The sequence below is a fragment of the Alternaria arbusti genome, assembly GCF_024043155.1.
Source record: "Alternaria arbusti strain BMP 1465 chromosome Unknown scaffold_6, whole genome shotgun sequence".
Lineage (NCBI taxonomy): Eukaryota > Fungi > Ascomycota > Dothideomycetes > Pleosporales > Pleosporaceae > Alternaria > Alternaria arbusti.
The window spans coordinates 1,571,840-1,594,349 of NW_026249946.1; the positions used below are offsets into that span (position 1 = coordinate 1,571,840).

At 52.5% G+C, this 22,510-nt stretch overlaps 8 protein-coding genes across 8 annotated transcripts; 6 read left to right on the plus strand and 2 right to left on the minus strand.

Moving 5' to 3' along the window:
- Nucleotides 1-1,880: 1,880 nt before the first annotated feature.
- J4E86_005751 (uncharacterized protein) lies at nucleotides 1,881-2,876 on the plus strand (the record flags this gene model as incomplete). Its single annotated transcript, XM_051446283.1, has 1 exon — nucleotides 1,881-2,876. One exon carries the CDS (start codon nucleotides 1,881-1,883, stop codon nucleotides 2,874-2,876), a length of 996 nt encoding a protein of 331 aa, XP_051303050.1.
- A 1,235-nt stretch (nucleotides 2,877-4,111) lies between these two features.
- On the plus strand, nucleotides 4,112-5,074 carry J4E86_005752 (uncharacterized protein; the record flags this gene model as incomplete). The annotated part of the gene is made up of 2 exons (XM_051446284.1): nucleotides 4,112-4,838; nucleotides 4,866-5,074. The coding sequence occupies 2 exons, from the start codon at nucleotides 4,112-4,114 to the stop codon at nucleotides 5,072-5,074; spliced, it is 936 nt and encodes a 311-aa protein (XP_051303051.1).
- Nucleotides 5,075-6,370: 1,296 nt separating this feature from the next.
- J4E86_005753 (uncharacterized protein) lies at nucleotides 6,371-6,783 on the minus strand (the record flags this gene model as incomplete). Its single annotated transcript, XM_051446285.1, has 2 exons — nucleotides 6,371-6,486; nucleotides 6,546-6,783. 2 exons carry the CDS (start codon nucleotides 6,781-6,783, stop codon nucleotides 6,371-6,373), a joined length of 354 nt encoding a protein of 117 aa, XP_051303052.1.
- Nucleotides 6,784-9,160: 2,377 nt separating this feature from the next.
- On the minus strand, nucleotides 9,161-10,720 carry J4E86_005754 (uncharacterized protein; the record flags this gene model as incomplete). Its single annotated transcript, XM_051446286.1, has 1 exon — nucleotides 9,161-10,720. The coding sequence occupies one exon, from the start codon at nucleotides 10,718-10,720 to the stop codon at nucleotides 9,161-9,163; it is 1,560 nt and encodes a 519-aa protein (XP_051303053.1).
- A 965-nt stretch (nucleotides 10,721-11,685) lies between these two features.
- On the plus strand, nucleotides 11,686-12,912 carry J4E86_005755 (uncharacterized protein; the record flags this gene model as incomplete). The annotated part of the gene is made up of 1 exon (XM_051446287.1): nucleotides 11,686-12,912. One exon carries the CDS (start codon nucleotides 11,686-11,688, stop codon nucleotides 12,910-12,912), a length of 1,227 nt encoding a protein of 408 aa, XP_051303054.1.
- Nucleotides 12,913-14,276: 1,364 nt separating this feature from the next.
- On the plus strand, nucleotides 14,277-16,843 carry J4E86_005756 (uncharacterized protein; the record flags this gene model as incomplete). The annotated part of the gene is made up of 6 exons (XM_051446288.1): nucleotides 14,277-14,667; nucleotides 14,719-15,561; nucleotides 15,612-15,778; nucleotides 15,828-16,094; nucleotides 16,145-16,362; nucleotides 16,411-16,843. 6 exons carry the CDS (start codon nucleotides 14,277-14,279, stop codon nucleotides 16,841-16,843), a joined length of 2,319 nt encoding a protein of 772 aa, XP_051303055.1.
- Nucleotides 16,844-19,020: 2,177 nt separating this feature from the next.
- J4E86_005757 (uncharacterized protein) lies at nucleotides 19,021-19,767 on the plus strand (the record flags this gene model as incomplete). The annotated part of the gene is made up of 1 exon (XM_051446289.1): nucleotides 19,021-19,767. One exon carries the CDS (start codon nucleotides 19,021-19,023, stop codon nucleotides 19,765-19,767), a length of 747 nt encoding a protein of 248 aa, XP_051303056.1.
- A 528-nt stretch (nucleotides 19,768-20,295) lies between these two features.
- J4E86_005758 (uncharacterized protein) lies at nucleotides 20,296-20,939 on the plus strand (the record flags this gene model as incomplete). The annotated part of the gene is made up of 2 exons (XM_051446290.1): nucleotides 20,296-20,844; nucleotides 20,892-20,939. The coding sequence occupies 2 exons, from the start codon at nucleotides 20,296-20,298 to the stop codon at nucleotides 20,937-20,939; spliced, it is 597 nt and encodes a 198-aa protein (XP_051303057.1).
- Nucleotides 20,940-22,510: the final 1,571 nt, after the last annotated feature.

Consider the following 22,510-nt stretch of genomic DNA (forward strand, 5'->3'; position numbering starts at 1 on the left):
CACACGGCTCGATTCGAAAGCTCTCCACTCGACTCCAGCTACTACGACGCCTTTTTCGACCCAAGACAATCGCTCAATATCACCGAGCCTATGCTCAACGAATTCCTGGCGAATGTCACTATTTCTGCCATCGCATTAGGTACCTGGTGGGACATGGTACCAGTAACGAGTACGAGATACCGCAGTACATATACGCTCAGCAGCCCGCTCAGTCTTATCCTCCCATACAGCATCTGTATAGCAGCAGCGACTGTCTTTATGGCCATCGCAATCTGGTCGCTCTGGCGTAACCGCGTGCCTGCGGCTGATGGCGGTTTCCTCCAAATCATGACGGCTAGAGTGGGTGATACGCAATTGGGCCGAGCCATACTGGAAGGGAGAGTAGCTGCGATAGACGAAATGTCTGATGAGTTGAAGAGTTTAGAGATTCGCTACGGAAAGTTGATGGATGAGAACACCGTGGGGACAAAAGGCGAACGATTTGGATTTGGGACAGTGGATGAGACCATCTCGCTGAGGAAGAGGAGATAAACGTGTCTAGTACTGGGATCTCTCGTTCGCGCAACAAAACACACCGACTATGTGACTCGCATTCATGCTACTGTATGATGATGATGCCTATCCCATGGTCAGCCCATTAACATCTCCCATCCTAATCCCCACCCGATCGCCTAGCTCGCCATCCACCGGCTCACAAACGGGATAATCACCGCCGCACCAAAATGCGGCAACGCGAACCCCAGCCCAGCATACTTCGTTGTCACCAGTCCGTCCACAAATCCATCCACCGCCAACATCGTCGCCATCAACGCGACGGCCTTTAAATCCCCTCGTTGCAGGAAGATGCCCGCGATGATACCGAAAGTCAAATTGCGACCGCCCATACATTGGACGAAACCGGATGCGAAAGTGTCGGCTTCGATGGGCATGCCAAAACCGGCGGCGAATGTGGTGGGTGCGAGGAGGGCGAAGAGGCCGGTGCTTAGGAGGAAGCCGATCACGCCGTAGTTGGCGAGGAGTTTGAGCTGGGTCGACATTTTGGGGGGATTTGAGATGTATTGAATGTGTCTTGTATGGAAGGAGCGATGTTGTGGTGAGGCAGGTACCTATGTAGGGAGGCTGGACGTGACGTCATGATGTTATTTCCTTTGCCGCAAATACCACATGCATCGATGCGCTTCACATCTGGATGCTACCTTTACTATTGAGCGCACCTTTTGATGCAGCTACCACTCTCAATGGGAATTGTTACTGTTCCATGGTTGGCAAAGTGAGTTCAAGCGCCGATGAGCGTACGGACGTGATACATTGTTCAGGCTGATCAACGCCGTGACGCAAAGAGCGGTGGACCGATCTCAACACGAAACCGATGGAATTACACGAAGCGTAGTCGATGTGTGAAGTTGGGTAGTTGAGTAATCGGACAAGGAGTGTAGTTGCGCCAAGCCTCTAAATTGTGTCGCCGATGAGAAGTAGGGCCGACGTTTGCTTCCCACTCCGCACGTCGACATGTTACAGCTGGCGTTATGCGATATTTCCGGTATATCTTGGTAAAGTGCACTTCCTTAGTAAGACTAGTTCGGAGACTGAATGTCAATGCAGACGGAAGAGCGGTGATGTTAGCAAGGCACCCTTCCTTCCAGCTGTGTTCGAAGGGCGTCCGTGGACACCGTCTCCGAGCTGCTTACAGATGGCGGAGTTTAGGTAGTTGAGCAACAGGTTTTTGATCAAAGGCTTACAAGGTGTGGACAAGAAGCGCATTAGTTGACAGCGGTAAGAGGGTATAAAAGAACAGCACTTCTCATCTGTTGTACCTCTCATCAAACACTACAGTTTCTACATCCAATTACTACCTATCTTCCCAAGACCAAATCGCCAGCATGACTACTCGTTACGCATCCGCCCATCAATCGCCCAACGGCCCCGGTGACCAACGCCCTACGGCCTCTCAGATCATCGCAGATGAGAACCTCCAAGGAAAATGGTCGGACAAGACAGTTCTCATCACCGGCTGCTCTTCTGGTCTTGGTATCGAGACCGCAAAATCGTTGTTCGAAACCGGTGCGACGCTCTTCCTTACGGCTCGAGATCTCAATAAAGCCAAGTCCGCGCTCGGAAGCCTGGTAGAGAGCGAGCGCGTTTACCTCTTGGAGCTCGACCTCAACTCTTTGGCCAGCGTGCGCAAATGCGCCGACTCGTTCCTGGCTCAGCACGATCGTCTCAATGTCTTCATTGGAAACGCAGGTATCATGGCATGCCCAGAAGGGCGCACCGCAGACGGCTTTGAAACGCAATTCGGCACAAACCACCTCGCTCACTTCCTGTTGGTTCAACTTCTTCTCCCCACGCTGGTCAAATCGAGCACCCCAGAGTTCAAATCACGCGTTGTCATGCTTGCGTCCACCGGCCACCGCATGGGCGGTATCCATCTGGACAATCTCAACCTCGAGGGCGAATACCACCCCTGGACAGCGTATGGTCAGAGCAAAACAGCCAACATCTACACTGCAACCGAACTCAACCGCCGATACGGAAGCCAAGGTGTACTAGCGTTCTCTGTCCATCCTGGTTTGATCTTCACCGGCCTCATGACGCATATCGACAAGGAGACCATGGAGTCGTGGGATAAGAACCCCAACATCGGCAAGGCGCTTAAGAGCCCGCAGCAAGGTGCTGCGACTACGGTCTGGGCAGCTACCGCGAAGGCTTTAGAAGACCAGGGCGGTAAATACCTTGAAGAGTGCCAGATCTCCAGCGTACTCAATCCAGACCCTGCATCCGACGAGCCCGGTTATGCGCCTCATGCGTACGATGAGGAGAAAGAGAGGTTGTTGTGGGAGAAGTCTTTGGAGTTGGTCAAGCCTTTCATGGAGTAGAGTGCGCGTCGTCTATCGTGCCTGTATTCGAAGCGCTCCTTTTGCTAGATTCTACATACTGTACTCCCTTAGCAATATACAAACGTGACAAGAACTTGTTTTGGCCCATACTTGTGCGAAGATCTCGCGAATTTTGTGTACAGTCCGTACTACCAACCACGCGAATTGATGATACATGAAGAAGCCACTGTTTCGAAGTGTTCAAAGACGCGGTTGCGCATTAGCACGAAGATTTCGTGAAGTACGGTTCTGAAGGTACGAGACTGCGTTGCGCGTACAGGCTTCGTCACGTGCGCAGAGCCTTCTCCATAGAGTGATGTAGAGTTTTTCGATGTCTCCAGTGCGAAACCCTTCGACGCCGATATTGCAGCTGTGTTAGAGCGTTCGGGACTCTCTGGGGAGGACTATGTGCCGCTGCCTGCAGCATTGGAGCTGTGTCGGGTCCACGGGTCCCGCGGGCTGCAGAGACGGGACAAGGTGGTGGGGACGCTAGCTACGGATGGCGGATGAGTGGGGCACGCGAACCCAACGCGTGGCTGCCAGCTCGTCCGCCTTCTGCTCCCTCTCGCACGCCATAACATCAATACACAACTATCTTCATCTTGTGTCTGGAACTTCTTGTTGCCGACTCACTTTGAAAGATGCGGTTCTCTCTGCACTAGCTCCAGATCTGGGATAACGCTGCAAAATTTCCTCAGACATGGCGCGTCAGGAAACCAGCGGACGGCGCTCACTCCCTAACTCCGCAATGCTCTCCAGCCGCCAACCCGAGTACTGCACCTTTCAATAAAAGATGACAAACGGTTCCATCCGAGTTCAGCAGCGCTGGGGCGTCGGACGAATGTCCAAGGCTACCTAGTTAGGCGTACGTGGACTCCTATTCAACGCGCAACTGAGGATTACTCAGCGGATAGTGTTCGCTATGATGGCGAGTATTGAGGTAATTAGGCCTGGGTGCTTACCGGCCTGGGTGGCCTGAGTGCTTACTGAAGAGCGAGAGTTGACGACAGAAGCAACAAGAATTGCTCGGGCGTAGCCAAGGCCCAACAAAGAATGCACGATCGACCCGTACAAAAAGAAAAGCAAGCTTCTTTTTCGCTGCAAGGGATGTACACAAATAAGGGGTTCTCCCATCACCGACACAGTACTCAGAGACAGCGTGCCTTTCAATATCAACCCAGCTCTCCTGAAAAGCCCTCAATCAACCACCGGCTATGCAACACTTTCGCGCCAGGATGAAGCTCCTGTCCGTCTTCTCAGCACTCATGACCTCGACGTTTGCCACGAATGTTTCGACGGTCTACCAGTTCCCCAACGGCACATGGGCCGAAAACATCGCTACAATGGGCAACGGCTCCCTTCTCGTGACAACCCTCGACACTGCTCAAGTGCTTATCGTCCACCCTCAAGGCTCGCCTGCAAGCTCTTCCGTCATCGCCACCTTTCCGAATGCAACCGGCGCCCTAGGAATTACCGAGTTCCAGGAGGATGTCTTCGCTGTGATCGTTGCGAAGCTAGTCCCCGGAAACGCGACGAATCCACAGAGCTTTTCGTTGTGGAAACTTGATATGACTGCCAGGGATGAGGGAGTCAAGGTCAGCAAGATGTCTGAACTGTCTGAAATGGCTATGCCTAATGGCATGGCGGCATTGAATCACGAAATGTTGCTGTTGGCAGATTCGATGTATGGAAACGTTGCTGCGTACAACGTCAGCACTGGAAGAACGGAAGTAGTTCTCGAGGATCCTAGCTTAGCAGCCAACCTCTCGGCACCTGGCCTACAACTTGGTGCCAACGGGATCAAATTCCACAACGACTACGTATACTACACCAACACCGCCCAGGCTCTGGCTGGCCGCGTTCGAGTCCACCCATCTACTGGCAGACCCAACGGCTTTTTCGAAACCGCGCGCGACGCAACCTTCAGCGGTCCTGACGATTTTGCAGTTGCGAAGGATGGCAGTATGTACGTCTGTGCGCCATTGGCAGCACCTTTAGGCGACAAAATCCATCACATCGAGCTGAATGGCAAAGTTACGACTATCGCTGAAGGTGGATTGGTGGCGGGCTCTACGTCGTCGACATTCGGAAGAACGGAGAAAGACAACAGTACCCTTTATGTGTCTACTATGGGTGGCTTTGGAACGGATGGAACAGCGAAGGCTGGTGGGAGGGTTATTGCGGTAAAGCTGCATTAGTAGTACCTGAGATGAGTGAAGCCCTCGGACTCGAGATGGTGCTTCGGGGGTCGGGGTTTACGACAAATGATAAATCTTTACAGTGGATGAACTTTTAAGATATTTAATCCTAGTCTAAGGCATATACGTTTCAAGAGGTCGTGACTTTGGAACTACTAGCGTCTGTATATAGAAACGGCCGGTAGCAAGGCTTAAAAGTCAAGAGTCTGCAAGCACATCTATTCACTTTGATCGACTGTCTCATATGACCCACTTTACAATGACATAATAGGACATATGACAAGGCCGCAACGATTTGTCAAAGCTACAACTCTGCCACTACACAGTTCTCTCCGGTACATTACTCCCGCTTAGGCAAGAGCTACATGTCCGGCCCCCAACACCTTCCTTTTCATATATCACACAAAGTGCGATTTGAGGGCGCCACCTCATCTTTGCAGCCGATGAATCTCCTCACTACCTGCGCTATTGCAGTTGTCGTTCTCGCGATAGCCTGCATCATGTACAGCTTCATTATTACCGCCATCGACAAAGCCACACACGCCAAACTCCACGCCCCGACAACAGATCGCCGTCACATGCGACGCAAGGCCGTTGGACATAGGGGTAGGCGTCTTGGGGCAAGTAGAACCTTGCTTTCTTTGCTGACAAAGAGCTACATCATAGCCAGCGACGCCAAATTTTTATACGCCCGACAACGAGATCCTCTTAAAGTACATCGTTTTACGAAACAGGAACGAATCAAGTTCGGTATAAGCACGAAAAAGGAGAGAGAGGAGGAACTTCCCGACGCACGATGATGCATGGAGCTGGAATACACAAGATACAAGGATACATCCGACTGGAACGGCGCCCAAGTGGTGAGATGCAAGCTGCATAGATATCTGGAATATTGAGGGGCTATAACAACATCAATGAATGCCATCGTTAGCGTTATGGATTTAACCTCAGGCTTTACCTTCGTCATCGCTGGATAACTCATCATATCATTTCCTTGCAGCGTGTTGCCTCAAGGCGAAAACATCGAAGCCCTTTATCCCGCACGTTCACAGGGCAAAAAGAGCACGGCTAAGCTAGTCGCACGAGATGGGGCAATAAGCTAGAATTGGAGGTGATGTGGTGAATTGCTACAAACCGCTGCGTCGGACCGTAATGTTGGATAGCAGTCGCGCAGCCTCTCCGTGCCTTGCGGCAATATCTACTCTAGCTCCAAGTACAAAGCTCTCAGCCGTTCTTCCCTCGAGACCCACGAACAAGGCCTGATGTCGCACGGCGCTTTCTTCTAGTTGAAGTACTCTAGCAAGTGACGGAGATACCCTTGATAGGGGGGCCAAGAGCGTAGCACTCTCCAGTTATGGTGATATTGGCGAACTGGTTCACACTGGTGCATGTGGCATCTGTCCAGATAGCGACTACATCTCGTTAGCTCCATCTTCGAAGCCCATCTCATGGGTCGAAAAGGAACACTTACCCTTGCAGCCCGCGTTGGCGTAGTTGAGCCTCAAGCTTGCTTGGCAAGCGTCGGTGATGGCATTGCAACCAGCGTGAAGATCACCAGAGCCAGCCTTGTTGCAAATGGTTCCCCTGCAGCCAGCACCAGCATAACGGTCGACGGAGGCAACAGCAGCGACCTGGCGAGGCGAGAAATCGGAGGCAGGGGAGGCGGTGGCCAGGCCGAGGGCGGCGGCAATAATGGTGAGAGCGTACATCTTGGAAGATTGAAATATTGGAGAGTGTAAGAGTTGAAGAAAGGATTTGTGATTGCTGGCTGAAGATGGTCGTAGCAAAGAGCGGAAGGAAAGGGCATTCTTATACTTGTGATCGCCTACAACTCAGAAGGATGACCATCAAGCGAGGCTGCAGTTTTGAGGCATCAGCAACTCTTCGGATCATCGGGAGGCATAGCCTCATCCTTCGGTGTGTTGTCGTTGTTGGTGACGAGAGCTCGGATGTACAGCAGTTTACAGCCTACCCCACGCATGGCCAGGAGCATCAGCGTAGCGTCAATGCGATTATCAAACGCCAATAGAGACGCGGAATAGCTGACTGAGTTACATGTGGCTTGTACTAGCAGATGTGGCTCTTGTGGAGTGTGGATTGTGATGGACCAACGAGCGGTAAGATAGTGCAGCTGGCAACGTTATATGATATCCGCGGAAGGAGCTCCGGCATCATGGATGATCGCTAGAGGTAGTTGGTATTGCTCTTTGGTAACGTGGTAGCGATTTGCGCGGTAGTCTGCAAGAGAGAAGACCGTTGCCGGCATGGAGCTACTTCTGGAGGTGCAGAACAGTGGTAAATGTTTCTCTGCTTTCCCATAGCCAAACAAGCCGGGATTCTGAACAGCCTGTGCAGGACAGCCAAGGCCATGGTAGCACAGCGTTAAGACCAGTTTGGCGCGACATAACAAAGTGTTATGCTCTTCTCAGCGGTGGCGTGTTTGCTCTGCGATGATAGGACCATTGTGCGCATTTCTCACGCATCTTAGTGGCAGGTCCTCCGACTCAACGAAATCTCCAACACTTACGTACGCTACAGACTACCCAATGAAGGGCTACGCAAAGACGCGGGTGTCGAACGAACTGAACGTGTTGGCTGACGAGTCGGCAATCCTGGACTGTGCTCATCTTGCAGTCTACAACTTATACGAAGAGGATCGGTCATCGAGCTGATCGTAGGCGGTCGAGCATCATCGAGATACCATCGAACCCTGCAGCTAACTATAACAGTTGGTTCCCATGCCTGCAAGATAGGCATCATGGTATGCAAGCTCCCTGTAGGTACGATCGCGTGCGGGCTGACACATGAATCTGGTTAGTTATGACGAAGAACACTGCCGAGTCTGTGCTAGTCATACCCCCAATGTTCGTCTTCAATCGCCTGGACCTCATCCTGAATCTGCAAGGCGGGTTCAGTTGGTAAGAAATGCTGTAAAGGCGGGGGTTCTGCAAGCCCTACTGGCAAGTTCGCATGCTAGATGTCTCAACAAGCCTTCCGAAGACTAGCTTTCGGGCCACAAGCAACTGGCGGGCCGAGCCTGTTGTGTGCTTCGGCTGCCGCTTACTGCATCGCGTCTGCAGTATGTAAAGCTAAAATCCCAATTCCAATCTTGGAACTTTTGAGTCCACGTGGGGCGTGCTGTCTTCACGCTGCGTAGGTAGTAGACTCCTGGGGTGATCGGTAGCCATGACCTGAAGACCTGGTCGCATACCTAATTCATCTGCTCGTCCATCCGACAGATACTGGACTGTGTAAGATTATAGGTGTCCGGCCTAGACGCGATGGTAGAATGACCGGGTAAAGTCGGTCTCGCATGATGGGCGTGCATGCAGACACCGTATTTGACCTGATAACCTGGTCTGTGGATGCATAGGCGGTCGACGCCGGATCCCCGTCCACCAACAATGGAGCTATGTTGTTAAGCTGGTGGATTACGAGCTCGGATCGAGAAAGATGAACAGTAGGTTCCGCACAAGACGCGAGAAAGTCTTGGCATCTGATGTAGATGGTTGGCGGTCCGTGTGCGGGCGTCTGACTGCTGATGCAGTGTCGGGCAATGATACGCGTTCGCCCTGAGTTACGAAGCATTGATCACCTCGATCTGACCACCAAACGCGTCCGTCGAAATTTCCTTGACCGTATTGTGATGAAGGACTGGCGGCATCGTAGAGCGCGTGCTGGAAGCGTGGAAGGATGGAAGCCACGGAGCCGCTGTCAGCATGGGCCGTCTCGCTTACGGCTTAGTGAGCCGAGTCATGTGATGGTTTCGTCTCGACGCGTCCACGAGTGTAGTCCAACTTCCATCACAATCACCTCTTGATACACTTTCTCGTCATCGCGCAAATAACTTATCCTTGGAACAACTGTAAAATAATCTCAGGCCTGCATCTTTGCGACTGCGCACGACCAGGATTTTAGGGAATTGCAAACATGGAGAAGTAGTGCTTGCAGCAGCTTCAGAGCAGAGCTTCGCGGGTGCTTCTCGTGCATGTACCGGTCCACAAGCAGGTGAAAGTGTAGCGCAAATTACAAAAGCAATTAATCTGACAGATAAACACAACGATCACTCGTACCCTCCGCCTAATATTAGACTTGACGCCTAAACCTCCTCAATGGTCTCTGTTGATCGGCGGGTTGATCAGGATCCCAGCCAACCAAACAATTCACAGTCTCCGCTCCAAGCCCAGGGTCGTTGATGCGGTCGCCAGTCGGCATGCGGAACTGTCCCATAAGTTTGACATACGAGTCTAGCGCATCGACCATAGTCTTTCCAAGAGCCAGAGCCTTCTCAGCCCTAGTATGCGAATAGAAAGTGAGCAGTTCGAGCGCATCTTCTCGCATTCCGTTCTCCACCAACGTCTTGGCGCTGCGCTCGACCCACTCCATATCTGCGAATGAAGCGTTCTCAAATCCGTGGAGCATGTTTTGGACGATGGGTAGGTATGTCTCCGGGTCCGAGCAAGTGTAGTAGAGCACCTGCTTGAAGATGCGTCCGGCGAAGTGCGTGGCTTCTTGATATTGGTAGTCGGTGTCTAAGAAGGTGGACGCGGCATCTTTGTAGAGATAGCGATGGAGGCCGTATTCAGCTGGAACGCTCTTCACACCCAGCCACCACGGGTTGAAGGGTGCGGTCACCGATCCGGTTGGAGCGACCCAGATGCGAATCAGATCCGGGTCCATATCTGCGCTAAGAGACACGACCTGGCCATATCCGGCTTCATCATCTGAAATACGGTAGTCGCGAACGCGCTCGATGAGGTCTTTCTCGGTCACCGGAGCCATTGCGCGGGTGGCGTTCTCAAGAGCCGCTTGAGACATGTACTTCGCGCCTCCATCTCGCGCTGTGTATCCCTCCGCTTGGTAAGCATACGCATTGAAGATGTTGAACGGCTCGGTGCCATTCGGGTTCCACCAGCCCTGTTCGACGGCAAAGCTCACGATGTTCGGGCTACCCATGTAGTCTGTACTGTTTTCGAAATCGACCGGGAAGTCCTCGATGTAACCTGGGTAAAGCACACGTACGTCGTTCTCGCCGAGACGTTCTGCAGCCCAAAGCTTCTTGCCTCCTGACATCTGCCATACGACCCATCCTTCGTTCGCATCTGCGATGAGATGCGAGTTGCCGCCGTAATCGGCATATCCGTATTCTGCAATCATCTGGCCAATGAGCTCAACACCTTCGCGTGCGGTGCTCGCGCGTTCCATAACGATACGAGCTAGGTCGGAATATTGTAAACCTGTCTGAGGGTTTGGCGTCATGGCAATAAGATCATCTCGGTTTTGTGCCCAGATGTCCCTAACAGCGACGCCTTTCTCATTCACACCACCATTCGTCAGCGGAGGTGGGAAGCCCTCGAAGTCGGAGTATTCCATCGAAAGATAGCGGAATGTGTGCGGCACTTGGGAGATGTTCATCAATTTGCCAGGCATCGATGCGTCTTCAGTAACTCCAACTGTGATTGTTGCGTTCGGGGCGTGGTCCTTTGCTGGGAAGATCTGAAGCCAGTGTGAGGACACTTCCTCTCCAGTGCCACCCAGCATAACGCTGCCATCCTGCGTTAGGTTCTTTCCGACGTAGAATCCATAGCTTGCCCGGGCGGGCTTCGCGAGGCTCAGAAACCCTATCGCAAGAAGTTGTGTAAGCATCTTGCCGTCCGTTGGTGAAGATGAAGATGCAAGAACATCGAGCAAGTATCTCGGAGTTTTCTTGCGGATTCTTTCTCTCAGCAAGGGTGGGGGTGCTCGAAAGCGGTCCGACTACGTCAGATAACTCCGACACGGCACATTGCGGAGATCACATCAACTGGAGAAGGTCAAGCTTGTGGTGTTGGAGATGCGCTATGCAGGAACCGGTTCGGTGGGCCTTGGCGCCTGAGTCGTGAACTACTGTTCGGAAATATTGTCGGGCGCGGCGGCCGCTTATCGCATACGTGAGTCCAATGACGACTGTTCCTTCGCAGCTGTACTCATCCTTGACTGCTGAACGTTGCAACGTTGTGATGTAGCGGTGTTGAGGAGTGCGTCTCGCAAATTGAGGAGGCGGGGTTGATTCGCAAGCCACTACGCTAATCATGCGTGAAGGAGCGGGTCGTCGGGTCTGACTCTTTCGTGTCGTCTGAACTCCGTCGCCAGCATGCATCCAGAAATCTCCTGTGCCAATGAGTTTGTGACGCGGTGGGTTGAATCGCTATCGCTCAAAGTGACTCATAAAGGCTCATATCTTTCCCACGTAGCCTTTCCAACGCTACAACAGCCATCGTGAGGCTTTGCAGGGCTTGCGATCTCGAAAGAGGCGTTATGTTAGTGCCTGGAGGGACCGCGAGAGCGATGAGGTAAGTCTATGAGCAGACTAGGAAGGTCGACAACGCCCTCGCCATGTTTTGCGCAAATTGCGCCCTTGAGAAAGGCGTTGTGTTGGTACCTGGGAGGATTGCGAGCATGGTAAGCTACCTACTCTTGAGTGCATACGCTAGGCAGACACATCAACCTGTAGGAATGTGTATAAGTACCTGAGGCATCCAGGCTGCAACGTAGCAAGCTTACACTTCTCCTTCAAACTATACCGGAGCCCTGCAGTTATCATCGCATCTTTGTCATTACTACCACCTGCAATGTCTTCAGATTCGATGCCCTCTACTATCCCGCGTCAGCGCATCCGCGATCTGTTACCAACTCTGCATCTTGGTCGCTACCAGCCCGGTCCAAAGAACAGTCTGACAGATATTCCCGGTGTGCTCGTACAGACTGAGTCCATCCATTCATCTCCTGCTTATCCCGATGCCCCACCAAACGACATCAACACTGGAGTAACGACCATCGTTCCGCGCAAGGACTGGTTTCACAAAGCTTGTTTCGCAGGCATGTTCCGGTTCAATGGCTCTGGGGAAATGACTGGAGCGCATCTGATCGAAGAGATGGGCCTTCTTTTCTCCCCAATCATCATCACGGGGAGCTTTGGCGTTGGCTCAGCGTACAACGGCATCTACGAATATGCGATCCGCGAGAACTGCGACAAGAATGGAAAGGTCGATTGGTTCCTATTGCCTGTCGTAGCGGAGACCTTTGATGGTTTCCTGCACGATGTGTCCAAATTTGCTGTGACACCGAAGCATGTCGTAGATGGCATCGCCAAAGCAAGCAGCGACCCTGTGAAGGAGGGAAACACGGGCGGTGGAACGGGTATGGTTTGCCATTACTTCAAGGGTGGTACTGGATCCAGCTCTCGTGTGGTACCTGGTGAGAATGGCAAGAGTTATACAGTCGCGGCTCTGGTCCAAGCGAACTACGGCAAGATGTGGGATCTCAAGATTGGAGGTGCGCCGATTGGGAGACTCATCTATGAAGAGCAGAAGCGAAAGATTGAGGAGAACCCTGAAGATCCAGAACTGCTGGCACAGGCGAACCTACTGTTCAAGGTTAAGAAGGAGAAGGACAAAAAAGATGGGTCCATCATAATCATCCTGGCCACGGACGCGCCGCTTCACCCACAACAACTGCAAAGACTGGCCAAACGCGCGACTGTCGGATTGTCTCGCGTAGGTGGCTATGGCACGAACTCTTCCGGAGATGTCTTCCTCGCGTTCTCTACCGCCAACGAGCTGAACGTGCAGACAGTCACAGCGGGGCAGGTATCTGTCGATCCGTACAAGGCGAGAGAGGTATCGGTGACCATGACCGACGATCAGACAATCAATGCCTTATTTGAGGCGAGCGCTGACGCAGTCGAAGAAGCAATATACAATGTGCTCTGCATGGCGGAGACAATGGACGGCAACGGAAACAAGATTGAAGGGCTGAACCTGGAGCGCGTGAAAGAGTTGATGCAAAAGTATCTGTAGCGTAGTGCATACTTCCGAAAATTGACCCCCCGTTTGCTCAATATGATGCGTACAGAACAGTGTTATTTGGGGGCGTTTCCAAGCCCACCGTCTGCAGTAGCTCGTGTAAGGATTGGGCAGTCGTACTAATTTTGATAGTTCAAGAGAGCCTGATATTTGGCCAAGGACGTGGTGCACGTGTCGGTTGATGTACCCTTTGATGCGATTTGACAGCTGATGCTTGTGTAGCGTGGATCGTCATGCGTGATCCAGGCACGAGCCTCATGATTGATGGCTGAATGCTCCAAGTCGATGAACAGAATCTGAGTGCACGTGCTTAGCACGACGGCCACGAGGCTGCTCGTTTCACAGCATGGAGATCAGCAGCTTTGCCAGCGCCAATGGCAAGGCTGCGCGAATCTACCATGGCCATGATCAGCAAGAGTGTGTGGGGAAAGGGTACCGATCCAAGCGAAGAGACATTCCCTACTCATCGCGCGGAGGTGTGGCGCAGAGATGCACGGGAACCGGGAAGTCGTGTGGGTAAGCTAGAGGCTGGCGAGATGGCGCGCCGCTGTATCGGAGATGCACGAGCAGTCTAGGCCTTTGGCCTACATAAGAACACGATCGTCGAGCAGCTTTCGATCGGTAAACCCCGGTCGTGGGTTACACACTCAAGAGACACTGCAGTGCAGATGATGGCTTCTGACTGGAACAGGGAGGTGGAAAGCAATTCCGTAGCTGCTTCATGTATTTGAGTGGTGGAAGGGCGGTCAACTTTAAGCTTCCCGGGAATCATTCCCTCGGCAGATAGCGCAAAAGATCATACGTTGATTCTGGAGCGCGTATAGCTGCATTGAGCGGCAACACACTGGTAGTGAGTGTTTGGGCCACATGATTCGCATCGTTGTCTTTGCGTGGTGTTCTGAGGTCTGGACACAGCGCGGTGCTGCTGCTGATGTCGGTAGCACGCTAGAGAAGGCCGATGCACTCAGCAGCAATAACGAGATGAGATGAACAGCAGCAGGACCGAGCCGTCTTAGCAATACGTGCTCATGGAAAAACACAAACACCATGGGCGCGTCGTGTGGCGGCGTCTTAAATTCCCATGGAAGTTCTTGCCCTGTGGCAGAAACCGGCTACTGCCACTAGCGTGTGTCAAAAGTGGGTCCGGGCTGTGACGTTCGAGGCTCTCCCAGAACACCCTTCTTTTCATCTACGCGGTCTGGATCACCGGCCACGACTGCGCGCTACCCTATACCGTCCATCTCAGCTTCAGCCCGCCTGTAAGGCCATAGTTGCGGCATCTGTCATGCCGTGTGGCAGCCCTCATATATGCCATTTGTCCCTTTTCCCATCTTCTTCCACCACAGACGTCACCCCTCATGGCGATCCCTACCTTTCCGAGTTCTTCTGTCCCAGACCTCACTGAAGTCTTGGAGCGACTTGGGCTCACTCAGTATGCTCAGGTTCTAGCTGAGAATGGGTTCCACAACTGGGAGACGGTTTTAGACATCACGGAGGACGATTTAACAGCGCTCGAGTTCAAGCTTGGCCACAGGAGATTACTACAGCGCGAGATTGCCACGTACCGCGGCATCCCTCAATCACTATCACTGGAGCCAGATAATAACTCGCCTGAGCCGACGTCGTTATCGACCTCCGCTTTGGAAAGCTTCACCAGGCAAACAACGTCCCTGCCACCACGAGAAAAGAGGAGGTACAGGCGGCATCCGCGGGCAGACCCAAATGCGCCAAAGAAGCCAAAGACTGCCTGTACGCTCTTCGTACATGATATCATTAGGACTTGATCTAACTTGTTGTCAGATGTAAATTTCGCCGACCAGCTTCGCACCGACCCTGAGGTCAGCCAACTATCCTTTGTGGATATAGCTCGCGAAGTCGGCCGGAGATGGCAGGAGCTTCCTTCTGAGAGAAAGCGTATCTGGGAAAGCAATGCGGCCCGAGCCATGCAAGAGTTCGAAGCCCAAATGGACGACTACAAGAAGACGGATAACTGGCGAAAGTATCAGGCCTATCTGAACGAGTTCAAGTCGCAACAATCAAGTCCGAGCATTGGCAAACAGCGACCGACGAATAGTCGCTCAACGACCGACACTTCTAACAACACGAGACAATACTCACGTGCCAGCCCGAGCTCTTCAGACAGCCCGGTATCTCTCCAATCAAGCAGCATATCAGCCGGACCCGAAGCCGAAGCATGCCACAATGCTCTGACGCTGGCCTTCAGTGAGTTGGTCACTCTCAGAGGCGAGATACTCAATGGATCCGGCCAGCAGTTCAGTCAAGCATTTTTGCCGACCGAGGATCGTGTTCGGCGGTCCATGTACGCGTTCGTGCGAGGAACTGGGTCGCTGCTCTTCATGTGGACTTATGATGAGGTTAATGAGATACTTGACCGCATCTACCGGCCCCAAAAGAAGGTGGACGACATGACACTTGCCGAATGCTTCACAGTTGCTGCTATGGGCGCGCATTACGACATCGATGCCTTCCCTGATCGGATGCGCCGATTGCTCTACGCATCCGGGACCCTTCATTTCAACGAGCAGACTGCCAGACAAGACTATTTCCGCACAATGCGCTTGCTATTATCTTTGTCCTTTTATTCTTTGCTCGAGAAGCACATGAGCGCCAAGTATCTTATCGGTATGTTCAACTCGTACACTTGATCATGTGATTGTACTAACAAGCCACAGCTGCAGGACTACAGATCGCCCGTTGGAAGTATCCGGCTCTGCAAACTTCGTCTCGCTCAGCAACGGACGACCACTGGAGAAAGATATTCCGTAGCCTCGTATTCATGGATTCATGGCTTGCCTACACCCTCGGTTATCCCACTGAGGTGACAGCCAGTGACATCCAGGTATGCCAGGGCGAGCCTACATTGATTTTTATGGTACTAACATGGCCAGGTCGCCTGCATTGCCCATCGCCAAGATCAGCTGTCCATCGATGAACTCATACACATGCAAACCAGCAAGATCAACCTGATAGCCGCCGAGGTTGCCAAGACACTGGCATCTCCAGAGCTAGCTACCAAAGGGAACATCACCATGCTCACAATGAAGCTGGAAAAGTGGCGTGAAGAAGTTCCGCAAACGTTACAGATCCCTACGCTTCTGTCTAGTGCCGCACAAGACTTGACAGTCTTCCAAAGGCGAGCGGTCTTTATGTTGCACGTAAGGAAACCTTCCATCTTCTTGTGTCATCATTTTATTGACTGATTCAGATCATGTATCTTGGTGCACTGGTCCTGCTATACCGCCAGCTACTAGTGGCTTCAGCAGAAGCCCAGCTTATCGACGGAATTCCATCTGCGTTGAACAACATTTCAGTCGAAGATGTCAAGATATACCGACAGGAATGTGCAATGGCTGCCCAGAACATTGCTCGCATATTGAGCCTTATCTCTTTTGACGGTACGCTGACAACGCGTTGCTGGATCATGTAAGTTCATATACAAAACCCGAACACCCCACGAACTAACGATCATAGTATTTACTGGGCATTCTCAGCTGCCATTTGCCTGCTCTTCAGCGCAACGACTAAACTCATGGACGGTCAAACTGAAGGAGTCGAGGCTGATCTCACGTACGCCAAGTCGTGCATGGATATGCTCGAGCCATGTAAACCATGCGAACCCGTTGCCGCGCGATACCTGGAGACACTCTGGCCCCTATACGACCACTTGCAAGATGTCCATCGTCGGATGATCGGCCGATCAAAAAGCAGCATCTTTGCCATCCTGCAGCCTGATCCGAGTCTGTTGAGCCCACCCATACCTGTGTCGAAGCAAGAGATGGGCCCGATTTCAGAGAAGCTTACAATGCTACTTACGGATCCTTTCGGGAGGAAGCAGACTGCCGACGGCACCCAACGACGCATCCTTAGCAACGATGGGTCGTACTCAGTTTTCTGGTTTAGGTGAAGAAGGCTTCGCTGATATTGTAATGTTTTATCATCGACCAGAGGATACCGGCGGCACGGTCTGTCCAAACAAATCTTAGAGTTCATTAGAGCTACCGTTCTCGATATCGAAGTGCAACAAACCACAAAAAGCCGATGCATAGCTTGTCCGTTATCTGAAGTCCACTGGTACCCAAGTCCGATAGACGCAAAGTCTACATTAGCTGCAGTCGTTTCTTACAAGACGAATCTGTCATGCTACTAAATATGGCATCATTCTCGAACGCTTGTCACTCCGGCGTGCGCTACAAGACAATTGATCGATAGTGCGACTGCACGTTTCAGTCGTTCCTGACTAGCAGCCAAATCGACGGATCAAAAGCCGATGCGCCTGCACGTCCCAGGGGTCTTCTACTGTACTGGTGGATGAGCGTGGGGAAAGAACGAAGACCGGAAAGGGGGAAGAGGCGTCGACATCAGCCGTGGTACTGGCTGGGCAACGTCATCTCAACAGCGAAACTGATAGTTTGCACCACGATAGTGCATCTCAAGCAGGAAAGTTGAGACTGCATCCTGCTGTAGCGTCGATCACGGGAGCGCCCGTCCTCCGTAGCGCAAACGCCATCGTCAGCCAATTCCCACTCTCAGCCCGTATCAGCCTGTATCTGAATCAATCATTGTAGCGTCATGAAAATTTCACCAACAATCTTCCGTTCCACGCAAACATTTCTGTCCTGTCATTGTAGCATGTTGCGACGTTGACGGGACGGACCCTGTTCACGGCCGCGGTACCAGCAAGCGATACGCGTAATTCGGCTCCATATTTCATAAACCGAGCGATATCGCCAGCGACGCAGGGCCGAATAGTTCGCAGTGCAGGTGTAAGAACCATTCGCATAGAGATACAGGCGGTGCGTCCATGACATCTGCAAGCCGAGGGATGGCGCAGCTGAGGTGGTGATGTCGGCCGCTACGCGCTTCCAATAGTGCGGCAGTTAACAATGTCGCGATATCTAGTGCCTCTCGCGAACCCTTGGGCTAACGACTATCTTTATCGAAACGTGTTTCAGCGGGGTCGTCCTTGTCAACCGACCGCTCTACCCACGACGTCGTTTTCGTTTCGATCGCGATGTTCGGGTTGATCGGCCTCTGTGCGGTCGGGTCGGTATAGCTGCGCTTGCATCATTGAAGATCATGCTCGCAAATTGGTTTAGGGGAAAGGGAGAGAAGTACGTAGGCGCGGGGACACGTGCTGTATGAGATACAGGAGGCAGTTCGCTCCCCTCAAATTAACGAGGTCGCAAAATAAAAGCTCCACCGCTTCTTCGTTGTTGATGCCGCTGAAGTGCGGAGAAAAGCAAGCTGTTGATGTTCAACAGGGGACTAACCGCCCACGCCGCGTTTTCTGCCCGAATCCGAAAGGCAGTACTTCCCGGCCGGTGGTGATGCCATCTGGCGCGAGCTAGTTGGCTACATAAAGCAGTCGTGGGATACGGGCTCTGCACAAGCGTGGGCGGATAAGGAAAGGGGGGTGCGCAATATGCAAGTCTAGATCTACAGCAGTCTCCACCCCGGCAGCGCAGCAGCGGGTGGAGCTCCTGGGCATGAGGGAGGCTCGTTCGCGTCATTTGGGGGGTGAAATAGGGAACGGCCGTCCGTTGCAGGGAATAATGATAATACCCTCGAAGTCTTCTTTCCCTAGCATCTTGCTTGCTTTGCTCTTCCCCCTCTTATTTGCTTTTTAGCCTCGTCGTGCGAAGAAGCTTGTTCGTTCTCGTCTGCCTTTCGACTCGAGATAGCCCGACTGCATACCGATGCGAAGCGAGATAGCCACGCCGACAGAGAGATACGATGGACTACGGATACGCTGTGCCGATGGAGAGCCCTTTTGTGATCCCACATGAGGATGTAGAGGCGCTGGGCGAGTCAAAGGCCTTTTGCGCGCTGAGGAGGCATCTGGCTGGTGATGCTGAGTATGTTCATGTTCCTGTTCCTCTTCCCCCGTCGCGAGCAGCTTATCGCGCTTCGTATCGCTTCTCTCCACCTCCACATGCCTATTCACCCCCAGCTCCACGGCAAACCTCAATCGCAATATCAAGTACTAACAAGCACGCCAGCTTCTGCGCAACACACACGCAATGTTCTCCCCAAGCGAAACAGACGTACATACTCCACCGCGATATCCTCCACGCCCTCATCATGCCCGTCGTAACCCTCTTCTCCCGCGCATCCACACTGGCCTCGGCCGCACTATGCACACAACGCGCTTCTGATCTCGAGCTCGCCTTCTCCGGCGAATCCCGCAGCGCATTCATCGGCCTGCAGTGCTTCATAACCGAAGAAGCAGACTGGTGCCGCACCCGGGGCTGCCCAGCATGTGTCGTAACAGCGACTCTCAGCACCGACAGCCACATCCGCCTGACCATCGCCGCAAGTCTGCTTAGCACAGCAAACATCGCAACGCCAACGCAAGAAGAACCACCCCAGCACATCGAGGACCGAACGCTGCCTCCACTCCCCCACATCCTCCCCGCGCTCCAACACGCCGTTATAAACGACCCGTTCTGGGAGGGCTCGGAGATCTGGGGCTATATCCTCTCGCGCGCAACACAGCTTTCCGCTGGCATTCAGGCTCTCATCGCTGAGTGCGTGAACCTCGAGTCCCTCGTCTCGTCTCCTACGACCGAACGCCCCGGCTCGAAGCGCGGGCTTACACATCCCACGGTGCCATTCGTTGTATCTGGACAAGCGGTTCAGGAGAAGGGCGTCAAGCTCAGGAAGAGCAAGCTAGCGAAGCGACAACTCAGACTGCGGGACGAGGAGGTAGAACTCATGCGCAGAGTAGCTATGCAGTGCTGGGCGAAAGCTCAGGTACCCAAGCACGTCAGGGGAGAAGTGTTGGGACTAGGCGACATCAAGAGGACGAGGAGTCTGACCTGCCCGTAAGCAACGGGTCTACACGGTCTATCAGCAGTCCGTCTGATGGACTGGAATGGTGTTACATGGCGTTTTGAGGGCTCGCATATGGATGATACCACAGCATACCACTTTTCCTTGGGTTAGGCGGCATTTGCTGTCGCGGGACTGGTTGGTTCCGCGGCTGGGTTGGGAGGCATATACATGGTATGGGGGTATTTCTTTTGTTTGGCATTAGATACTACTGGGGCACAAGTGGTCTTTAGAGGTCTAATATATCTATATGTTCGCTGTAAGGAAGTGCCCGTTGACGTCCCATCAAGCAAGTTGGCGTGCGTTCTGGTGCCGATAATGATCTGCCAGAGTTCCAGCGATACCTTACCGAGGGTGTCGGGGGCCACGTCCACGCATGACGGCTCGCCTATCAGCATGTGGGTGGCTTGTAGCTGCCTTGCCGGCGTTCTCGCACAGCCCTCAGCCTGCCTCCCCAACTTACATCCTACCACCAACACCACAATTCTACAAGCTCACCCAGTCCTCTTAGCAATCTGTCTCAGCATGTCAAAACGCAGAATCGAGTCCCCTTCTTCGCCTCCCGAAACCAAGCGACCGAAAGTATGCGACGAAACACAGAACGATACGATCTACCGGCCACTACCTCTGGGCGATTTCATACGCGTACTAAGACTACAACCCGGCGACAACGACCATGACATCAACTGCGGCCTCGAGATTGTCGACATAGAACAGTCTAAGGGCTCATATGAAGCGATATCATATGTTTGGGGCGACCCCAACGATACTGTCGAAGTGCAGTGTGATGGACTGCGAGTACCGATCACCATTAGCCTCGCGGATGCGCTGCGAAACTTCCGACACACATCTGAGCCTCGAGTACTATGGGCGGATGCCTTGTGCATCAATCAGAAAGATGATCAAGAGAAGGGACATCAAGTGAAGAGAATGGGTGAGGTGTATGCCAACGCGAAACGTACACTTGTTTGGCTTGGTTGCGATGAGCCAAACATCGGTGCAGATACATTCGCTCTAATTCTCGAGGCCAATCAATACTTTGCGACTTCGTTCTCACGAGCGAACCAAAAGACAGTCAGAATGGCACCCTTTACGAAACCGTACCCTATTCCCATGTACAGAGAAAGATGGTCAAGGGTCGTGAGCCTCTTCGATTTACCTTGGTTTAGAAGAGTATGGACTGTTCAGGAATCCGCCATCGCTGAGGAATGTCGCGTTTATTGGGGCTCAGCCAGCATTGATATTGCCGATCTATTGGAATTAGCAACGTGGATAGATGTAAAACAAGACTTCCGGGATGTCCTCTGGGGTATCGTTGGGTACTACCCGAATCTTCTTTCAGGACGCATAGCTCTTTATCTCTACTACAATATCCATCAGCCGGAACGATGGCAGCAATCCCGCAGCGGATTGGCTTACTTAGCCACCACTTTCTTCAAAGAGAAGCCCTTTTGGGAGCTCCTTATGGAAGCCCGGCCCCTGGAAGCAAGCGATCCCAGAGACCATGTTTACGCATTCTTGGGCTGTTCAGCCGCGATTGCCAGTGCAGGCCGCACGTTCGTGGAGGCAGACTACACTTCTTCGATAGACGATCTCAATCTTCGTCTCGCCTATGCACTGATGGGGGAATCCGCAGAAGCGCCGTTCGTTCTTTCGGCTGTCACTCACAACAGTAGAGAAAGACTTATGGGCGACATGCATCCTTCTTGGCTACCGATATGGCATGTTGCTGGTAAACTTCGCCTTAAAATGGCAGATCCAAACTATTGGTTCCAAGCCGGGGGTAACAGAGAACTCTTTACAGTCACTCAGTATGGCAGGAATGGTGTGACAGCTGGCGCTTGCACCTTCGACACCGTCATCTGGAGGTCGTCTACGATACAAAACGACCGTGCGGAGAACACTCCCACTTATGTATCAACTAGCGGATTTCATGGAGTATTCATCGACACGTCATGGGATGATGTGGTGCGAAGCTCGTCACGATTGGGCATCGCAGTACGATATGCCGACTTTTTCCGCACCTTGATGATCGGTTACCGAGTAAACAGTAGCTTCTCCTCCATTTCCGACGAGAGACAGCAAGGCATCATTGATGCATATAGAAAGAGTATCAGTGTGACCAGACCAAGTGATCAGGAGGCTGTGATGGAGGTAGACGAGAGACAAGATGCAATATCTGTCAAAAAGAGCGTTTACAATGTCCACAATGCAAGCATGTTTCTGACTAGGGATGGGCGTATCGGAATAGCTCCGCTGGGTGATCTGGTCGAAATTGGCGATGTATGCTGCATCATCTTTGGGGCAACTGTTCCTTTCCTCCTCACACCAGCAAGAGAAGGCCAGCACAAGCTCGTAAGCGATTGTTACATCCATGGTGTAATGAACGGCGAGCTCATGGAACAATTCATCCAGAGCGACCTCAGCGAGCATCACATCGTTCTGGAATAGGCGGACCACATCAAATTCATCGAGCAGTATTATGAGGATAGTTTAACATCATAGTTCCTGGAATTGAATCAGCTGGGCTACGTGTAGTTACCCGGGAGTTGTAAAATCCGTCACACGTCGTTGTTACATAGGAGCCTGGTATACTTCAAGGCTTTTGGACATTCTCTGCGCGGTCCGTGAAACTCATGAGATACATCAAGCTACCCCGTGGCATTCTTTACACTATCCGTAAAGATCTTGAAGCGCATCACGCTACACCTTACACTGACACCGGAAACTTGAAAGTCAC